The sequence below is a fragment of the Somniosus microcephalus genome, chromosome 8 (genome assembly GCF_052327205.1).
Source record: "Somniosus microcephalus isolate GS21.2 chromosome 8, FLI_Smic_1.0, whole genome shotgun sequence".
Classification (NCBI taxonomy): Eukaryota; Metazoa; Chordata; class Chondrichthyes; order Squaliformes; family Somniosidae; genus Somniosus; species Somniosus microcephalus.
Window position 1 is genome coordinate 1,866,451 of NC_140994.1, and position 9,620 is coordinate 1,876,070.

General features: G+C 47.6%; 1 protein-coding gene across 7 annotated transcripts in view; it reads left to right on the top strand.

The window, feature by feature from the left end:
• The window catches only part of LOC147113236 (polycomb group RING finger protein 6-like), a 210,386-nt gene extending 201,779 nt beyond the window's left edge, over positions 1–8,607 (top strand). For 3 of the 7 annotated variants that reach the window (XM_085994103.1, XM_085994102.1, XM_085994104.1), the window contains one exon: positions 7,701–8,607. In XM_085994103.1, coding sequence (XP_085850229.1) covers positions 7,701–7,810 — 110 coding nt within the window. In that variant the 3' untranslated portion in view covers positions 7,811–8,607. The remainder of the gene's footprint in view (positions 1–7,700) is intronic. The other 4 variants (XM_085994106.1, XM_085994105.1, XR_015079171.1 and 1 more) reach the window with 3 other exon arrangements.
• Positions 8,608–9,620: the final 1,013 nt, after the last annotated feature.

Here is a 9,620-nt window from a genome sequence, read left to right on the forward strand (position 1 = left end):
ACCAATTACTACCCACAAACCCTCCACCTTTATCAACTCAACACTCCTATCCTCCAATCAACCCATCCCACCTCCCCTCCCTCCTCTCCACACATCCCACACACAACCACACACAAAACCACCACACCTAATAATAATAATATCTCCTCAAAAAACAATCAACACTTTCAAACTTTCAAAAACAAACCTATCCAACATCACATCATCCTCACCATCATCATACCACTAACTCCCCCCTTACTTATACTACACTATATACACACTATTACACCATCTTTACCCATTACAAATAAAACATCCCACATTTACAAACATCCCCCCACCATCATAATAAAACAACCTCAAACATAACTCTCCCCCCAAAATCCATACAAATACTCTACTTACACTAATAATCATACAACACACACAACACACACCACAACACACACACACACACCCCCCCACACACACACCCCCCAACACACACCACCCCCAACACACACCCCACAACACACCCCCACAACACCAACACACACACCACACAACACCCCCCCACACACACACACCCCCCACACAACACACCCCCCACACACCCACACACCCCCCCACACACACCCCCACACCACACCCACCCCACACACAACCCCCCCACACACACCCCCCACAACACACCCCCACACACACACCCCCCCCACACACACACCCCCCCCACACACACACACACCCCCCCACAACACCCCCCACACACACACACCCCCACACACACACACCCCCCCACACACACACCCCCCCACACCCACACCCCACACACACACCCCCCCCACACACACACCCACACACCCCCCACACACACACCCCCCCACACACACACTCCCCCCCACACACACACACACCCCCCCCACACACACACACCCCCCCACACACACACCCCCCACACACACACACCCCCCCCACACTCACACACCCCCCCTCACAACACACCCCCCACACACAACCCCCCACACACACACCCCCACACACACACCCCCCACACACACACCCCCCACACACACACACCCCCCACACTCACCCCCCTCACTCACACTCACCCCCCCCTCTCACACACTCCCCCCCCACACACACTCCCCCCCACACACTCAACCCCCCACACTCACACCCCCCTCACTCTCACCCCCCTCACTCCCCCCTCCCACTCCCCCCCACACACACACTCTCCCCCCCCCCTCTCTCTCTCCCCCCCTCTCTCTCTCCCCCCCTCTCTCTCTCCCCCCTCTCTCTCTCCCCCCCTCTCTCTCTCCCCCCCTCTCTCTCTCCCCCCCTCTCTCTCTCCCCCCCTCTCTCTCTCCCCCCCCTCTCTCTCTCTCCCCCCCTCTCTCTCTCTCCCCCCCTCTCTCTCTCCCCCCCTCTCTCTCTCCCCCCTCTCTCTCTCCCCCCCTCTCTCTCTCCCCCCCTCTCTCTCTCCCCCCTCTCTCTCTCCCCCCTCTCTCTCTCCCCCCCTCTCTCTCTCCCCCCCTCTCTCTCTCCCCCCCTCTCTCTCTCCCCCCCTCTCTCTCTCCCCCCCTCTCTCTCTCCCCCCCTCTCTCTCTCCCCCCCTCTCTCTCTCCCCCCCTCTCTCTCTCCCCCCCTCTCTCTCTCCCCCCTCTCTCTCTCTCCCCCCCTCTCTCTCCCCCCCTCTCTCTCTCTCTCCCCCCCCCTCTCTCTCTCTCTCCCCCCCTCTCTCTCTCTCCCCCCCCTCTCTCTCTCTCCCCCCCTCTCTCTCTCTCCCCCCCTCTCTCTCTCTCCCCCCCTCTCTCTCTCCCCCCTCTCTCTCTCTCCCCCCCTCTCTCTCTCCCCCCTCTCTCTCTCTCCCCCCTCTCTCTCTCTCTCCCCCCCTCTCTCTCTCTCCCCCCTCTCTCTCTCTCCCCCCCTCTCTCTCTCCCCCCTCTCTCTCTCTCCCCCCTCTCTCTCTCTCTCCCCCCCTCTCTCTCTCTCCCCCCTCTCTCTCCCCCCCTCTCTCTCTCTCTCTCTCTCTCTCTCTCTCTCCCCCCCTGTCTCTCTCTCTCCCCCCCTCTCTCTCTCTCTCTCCCTCCCCCCCTCTATATATATCCCTGAGTGTATAAATATACATTCGTATAATTTGTATATACTCTTTTCTTAGGTTTACTGGTTGTCGCTCTGTTTATGGCAAGCTGTAACATAGTGTGCCGCTAAGGTTACACAGTTTCTCTGTTCCCCTAGTAGGTATGGGAGTTTTTGGTCATCATTCAAATTTCTGAATTCAGGGCATATTTGTGTGAATTTTTGGTAGAAATTCTCCCTGATGCCCTGATATTTTCCACAAGCTGTGAGGAAGTGCATCTCTGTCTCCACCACTGCCTGACTGCAGTGAGAGCATATCCTGTCCTCTCTTGGCAGCCTGGTCTGCCTGTGTCTGCCTTTTTCGATCGCTCGGCTATGTTCGCTAAGTCTGTACCTTGTCAAGGTTTTTCTCAGTTTGTTATCCTTTACCATGGTCAGGTACGCAGCCATGTTGTATTGTCTGTTTAGGGTCAAGTAGCAATTGAGTTTGCTTTGGGTTTTTGTTGTTTCTGCCCAATATGACAGATATTTTTCCTTTTGCTTAGCGACGATTGTGTTGGGTCGAATTCTTTGTGTTACGCTGTCACTGTCCTGGGGCTGGTTAGTGTTAGTAGTGTTAGTAGTTACTTCGCTGAGTCCCAGGACTAGTTGACTGAGGGTATTCTTCTTTATGGTCCTCTCTTGGCATTTCAGGGCTTCGTAATGATAGCATTGGGGGTTGCTCATTTCAAGGTGTTTCCAAAATTTGGTGGCTCTTTTTTGGATGGTGATTATTAATGGATATTGGCCTAGTTCAGTTCTGCCCTGCATGCATTGTTTACGGTTTTCCTTTGAGTCCGGAGGATACTTTTACAGAATTCTGCATCTCAATTGGGTGTTTGTCCCATTTTGCAAATTCTTGTTGTGTTAGCAGTCCCCACACTTCACTGCCATAGAGTGCAATTGGTTCAATTACTGATTTGAAAATTTTGAGCCAAATGCTAATTGGGATTTCTATTTGGATTGATTTTTTAATGGCATAGAAAGCCCTTCTTGCTTTCTCTTTCAGTTCATTCACAGCCAGTTTGAAATTTCCCGTAGAACTGATTTTTAAGCCCAAGTATGTGTAGTTAGTGGTTTGTTCAATTTTGGTTGTTCCTAGTGTGAAATTTATTTTGGGTCCCTGATGTCTGGATCTTTGCTGGAACACAAGGACTTTGGTTTTTTGGGGATTTATTGTCATGGCCCTCCCCCTCTCTCTCTCTCTCTCTCTCTCTCTCTCTCTCTCTCTTTCTCTCCCCCCCCCCCCCCCCCCCCCCTCAGGCGTATTTCTCAGACATTCACTTGGTAGCCGAATGCTAAAGACGCTTAATTGGGTCTAAAGGTTCTGGCTGTTTCTCCCTAAAGGAAAGGAACAACCCGAGAATGTTACCGTCCTCCAAATTGACCGGGCAGTACGGTGGCATAGTGGTTAGCACTGTTGCCTCACAGCGCCAGGGATCCGGGTTCGAATCCGGCCTCGGGTGACTGTCTGTGTGGAGTTTGCACATTCTCCCCGTGTTTGCGTGGGTTTCCTCCGGGTGCTCCGGTTTCCTCCCACAGTCCAAAAGATGTGCGGGTTAGGTTGATTGGCTATGATAAAAATTGACCCTTAGTGTTAGGGGGATTAAATACGTGGGGTTACGGGGATAGGGTGGGATATGTGTCGGTGCAGGCTCGATGGGCCGAAATGGCCTCTATCTGCACTGTGGGATTTCTGTGATAGCGCTTTTAATAAGTTTAGCTAGACTGTAACGTCCCGGATATTATGAGGGTCTGGAGAACTCCTTCAGAATTATGTAACTCTTCACCAAAGAGTGTAGAGAGATTGAGTTTGCGAGTTATTGATACAGAAGGCTTATGTGAGACAATTCTAAAAATATATAGAGATTTATTAAAAGAACAGACATGCAATTTACAGTTGGTGAATCAATCAATCGCAACATTAACAGTGCTAAAAAGAAAAAAAATACTATCATCTTAACAGAGAATCGTACTTTTAAATCTTAACTTTGCTACAGTATTACAGTTGTTAAAGTTTTCTATACAGGATATCCATCAATATCAAATACCTTTGATCCCCAAGGTACAAAGAGTTCGAGACCACAGAGCCGCCTCTGGTCAAGAATCGCTTTGCCTGATTAAAACGAATCTGCTATCTCATTTGGAACTTCAATATTTATACCCTTTTCAGTTGTATTTCCTTTAAGGTTTTCTACTGATGCAAGTTAATTATCCCTATTCATCTTTCTGCCAACCTCTGCAATTCGCACTGCTACATCAGTTTGTAATATTCCAGAATCTTGTCTTTTTCCAGATGTTAACCATATAAAACGGTGTGAAGGGCAGGTGTCCCTTATTTTATGTCATCTTTACAAGGGCAGATGTTGCTTATCTTATGTGCCATCCTTACGAAATTTAAATTAAAAGTCAGCCTGTCGGAGCCATGCACCTTCTGTTTCAATAAGGTTGTTTATTCAGGGTCAACAACTGTCTTCTCTCAGTAGCCAGAATTCTTCCATAGCTATTTCATCGTCGGGTTTCTAAATTTCCAAACCCAGTTTGTCGTGTTTAAATAAGGCCAGAATTCTTTCATAGGATAGTGTCTTTTTCTGAATCGGTGATGTGGCTCATTCCTTCACAGCAGGATCTACCACAGACTGTTGACTTTGTTCCCAGCTCCCACCAGGCGTCATCCTGGAGACAGTTCAGATAGGCACAGATTGAGGCCATGGCTTTTCCCAGCATTTCCTGTCAGGCCCGGGCACTTTATCTTCCTTTAGCCTAACTAATTTAACAAACAAAATCCTTTTATCCATCACTCGTCTCGCTCTCATCCACATCAGGAATCGTCTCCTCTCCAATGTCCTCTTTAGTAAAGTCTGATGCAAAGTATTTATTAAATACTTCCACCATTGTTTTGATCATTTACAGATTAACAATCCTCTCCTCTTGGGGCTCTCACCTCACTTTTAACAACGTGCTTTTTACTGATATACTTGTAAAATACTTTCCTGTTCCCTTTGATTTTTTTACATTTTTCCTCACACACCCTCTTAGTTTTCCTTATCCTGCTCTTAACCTTTTGCCTTATTTTCTCATCTTCCCTTTTAGTTTTTACATTATTATTCTTTAATCCTCATAGACCTTCCTCTTCAATTTTAATTGGTTTCTAACCTCTTTATTTATCCCTGGCATCCTGATACAACCAATACTTTCCCTTTTAATGGAATATACTTATTCTTTGCAATCTCTTTAAAAACATCCCATTGTTGCCCTATCGTCCTGGTAGCCAATTTCCCGTTGCAGTTTGATCTTAAACATTATCATATTGTGGTCTCGGCTCCCCAGGTGCTCACCTACCTGATCTATTTCATTACTTAGAACCAGATCCAACAACACCTCCCTCCTGCAGGTCGACTAACTCGCTGCTCGAGGAGGTTGTTCTGTGCACATTGCAAGAGTCCCATTCCCTTTTCTCCATTGACTCCCGCTCTCTGTCCTAATCGATAAGTGGATCATTAAAATTAATATTTGTTATTTCTGCTCATCTCTCTAATCTGACTGCAGATTTCCTTTTCCATTTCCACCCCGTAATTTGCCAAACTGTAATAATAATAATATATCTAGTAATAATCCCTGACTAATGGCCCTTTTTATCTTTGCGCTCCAACCATATTGTCTCTGTCTGTCCCCTTCCATGCCCACAGTAAACCTCTCTGCAGCACATTTTCCCTCTTTAATTAATACTGCCACTGTGTCTCCATCTTTATCCCTCTGAAATATATTATATCCTGATTATTTTCCATTCTTATCCAGTTTGCAGAAGGTTTCTGTTCATGTCTAAGTCTAGAACTTGCTGTAAAGTAAATGTTTCCAGTTCCCCTAGTTTATTTCCCAAACTCTGCATTGCAATAGGTGCATTTTAACCTTTTTTGGCTTTTTTTAACACTCCCTTTACCATTGTTTTTTTCTAAGCTTCCCCCACCTTTGCTTCAGTCTTTTCACTGTGTATAATCCATTTGATCTTATTCCTTTCTTTCGTGTACCGCTAAATTGTTTTCTGCATGAATATTATCCCCATCTATTGCTCCTGTCTCCCTTAGCTGATCCTGGTTGGTTTTATTTTCCCGGACCCCCCCTTTCTAGTTTAAATACCTCATCCCTTCCCTGATTAACTATTTCCCAGTACATCAGCACCCTCCCTGTTCAGATCTGTCCTACCCTTGCAGAATAGCTTCCAGCTGTGCCAGAACCGGTGCCAATGCCCAACAGAGTGGAATCCCTCTTCTTGACACCATTCCTTTAGCCAGCCATTAATTTCCCCAATCCTCCCTATTCTAGCGCATAGCTGGGGAAGTAATCCTGAGAGTATCACCTGTGACATCCAGCTCCTAAACTTGTTTCTTAATTTTCTAAACTCATCCTGCAAGGCTTCAGGCCTTTCTTTACCACGTCACTGGCTCCCACACAGACCACGATCACTGGCTGCTCTCCCTCCCCACGCACAGTCTTGTCCAGCCTATTCTATATGTCCCTAGGAGGCAACAAAACATCTAGGACTGTTGGTCTGGACTGTTAACTATTGAATCCCCTCTCACTACTGCATTTCTAGCTGTGTTGGTAATTTCCCCCCGGAGCCATCCCTTGTTTGCTGGGGCCATTGATATTTACCGGATGGCTCTGCCCAGAGTTCCCATTTTCCCCACAGGAACCTGGAGCTTGTGAGTATCAGTTGCTCTGGACGTTCCTGTTCTAACTTTCCCCGCCCCTCGGATAGTCACCCATCCTTTCACTGCCTGCTCCGTCTTTCACCAGTGTGACGACCCTCTCAAACTCTCGCTCCAGAAACTTCCCTCCCGCCCTGATGTGTCAGATTGTCTCCGTCTCCTTCTCGGGTTCTGAGACTTTGAGCACGAGCTGTGTGAGTTGGCGACGAGTTTGCCCGATTCAATTCCTAATGCTGGAAACTCCCACATTTTGCAGCAGACACATCACTGTCCCTTCCTGCGCTGTCATTGTTAGTTATCTAGTTTGTTCTGCCTCACTGTTTATATTACTTGTGTACAGGATCAGCAGCTCCTTCCCCCTCTGCACCATATCCAGTTTTAGATGTCCTTAATCTCCACTGTTCCCAGCTCACTCTGTGATGTGCTCTCAGAATGAAGTAAAACTGGTCTCATTATTGTATAGCAAAATCTAGCCGGAATTCATCAGGGACAGTGAGGCACTGGAGGTTTGTGGGAGCTCATTAATGCTTCGTGACACTGCAGGGGTAGATGTTGCAGCATGATATCCTTCCCCACATTGCCTGGCTTAAGGTGACAAGTACTGGCTGTGTTGACATGCTGTGCCGTGTACTGAGTGAGTGCAGTGCACATGTGTAAATGATGGGGACTGACTGAGAGTCTGCTGGAACTTTGCCCTTTACTTGAATGACTGATGGGATTTGCTCTGTTAGCTCCTCGGGTCCTGAGTGAGAGGTTGGTGCAGCTCCACCCAGTTCCTAGAGGCTATGGGCTCACAGCACAAGCCACATAATTCAGGACTATTTCCATTGTTGCTCATGGACATTGTAGGGGGGGGCGGAATTGAGAGAGTGCGTTTTGATAAATGACACATTTCTCTTTACTGCGTTTCAGGATGGTCTACTTATTCTGCACTATGGACTCGTGCGATCCCAGAAATGATGCTGGATGCGCTTCCATTATCAAACGGCTACATAACATTATTGGGACTCCTTGTGACATAATTTCCAGTCAAACAAGATGTAAAGGACCACATTTCCTGTGCTCTGACTGGAAAGTGCACTGCTCAGCTCCAGTGTGAGGCCGGAATCCGAGGCTGACGGCCTGTTGTAAAAAGGATGGCCACTTCTGGATCACTAGTGCTACATTGCACAACATTACATCCTGTCAGTTACCCTGACCTCATCCTCTGCACCTCGCAGCCTGTTCCTGCTCAGTAGTTATTTATACGGCTGTAGCCTCGCGTCCTGTCGAGCTTGCATTATACTGTAGGTAACTTCAAATATCTGTGTGGCACCAACACGATGAGATAGCTTTAACTGTACCCCGTGTCACTGTCCAATGGAATGAGCTGTGACATTACATCCTGGAACTGACCACTAGTAATGTAGAACCACAGTGATGTCACCTGAGAGTGCTGGCCTTGGCCAACTGGTTTGAAATGACTGACATCACATCCTGGTACTGACCATTGTGACGTCGCATCCTGGTACTGACCGCTGTGACATCACATCCTGGTACTGGCCGCTGTGACATCACATCCTGGTACTGACCATTGTGATGTCATACCCTGGTACTGACCGTTGTGACATCACATCCTGGTACTGACTGCTGTGATGTCACATCCTGGTGAGATCGCTCAGATACCAGTTGTTGGCTATGACCGGAGCTCATGCCGACATTCAGACCTTTTGCCTTTGTACAGAGAACTTTGCTCATTTTTTAAACTGTTCAGAAGAGTTTTTAGATATTTTTCACCAGTTTGTAAAATTCTTTGCTGATTAATAAAATTGAAATGAAATTGTTTTCTTTACTATACAAAATATGAAAGTAATTTTATTTTGAAGGAAAAGCCTTGATTCTGTTGCAATCCAGGTCGTCAATGATGGTCCAGTTCTTGACCAATGTTATTCCTGCAATCAAATATTCCATCAAACACTCCCAGGGCAGTTACAGCACAGGTTAGATACAGAGTAAAGCTCCCTCTACACTGTCCCATCAAACACTCCCCCAGGGCAGGTACAGCACGGGTTAGATACAGAGTAAAGCTCCCTCTACACTGTCCCATCAAACACTCCCAGGGCAGTTACAGCACAGGTTAGATACAGAGTAAAGCTCCCTCTACATTGTCCCATCAAACACTCCCAGGGCAGGTACAGCACGGGTTAGATACAGAGTAAAGCTCCCTCTACATTGACCCATCAAACACTCCCAGGGCAGGTACAGCACGGGTTAGATACAGAGTAAAGCTCCCTCTACACTGTCCCATCAAACACTCCCAGGGACATTCTGTACTGAGTTACAGCTCTGGAACTGGTTTGAATTGAGCCGAACCATCCTGCTGGAAATCTGCTGATTGGGAGGGTGCTGCCGAATGGCCTCCTCCTGCTCCTATCTTCTATGTGCTGGTGGGTCTCCAGTGAATGTGGGTCCACAGCACCAACTGTCAGTAATTGACGGACTCGGTCAGAGAGGTGAAGGGGTGGTTGATATGGGTGGAAAAGCAAACCAAGGGAAAATGAAGAGCACTTATCATTGACGACAATGTCAGAGCAGGCGTTTGAGCGTGTGGGTCGGGTTAATTCTGGGTGTAGTCATTAACGGTGTGTCCATGAGGCTGCTATTGACTTGCTCTGCTCTCTGTCTATTCAGGAATGTTCACACTGACAGCCAGTTCCATTATGCTACACTTTCTCCGAAACAGGATTGTTTTGACTGAAAGCCCTGAGGGCTGAGGGACCAGTGGGACTGATTTAAAATCTATATTTAGCCAGAAATGATATTGAATGAAACAGTCGCAGACAGCTGAAGATT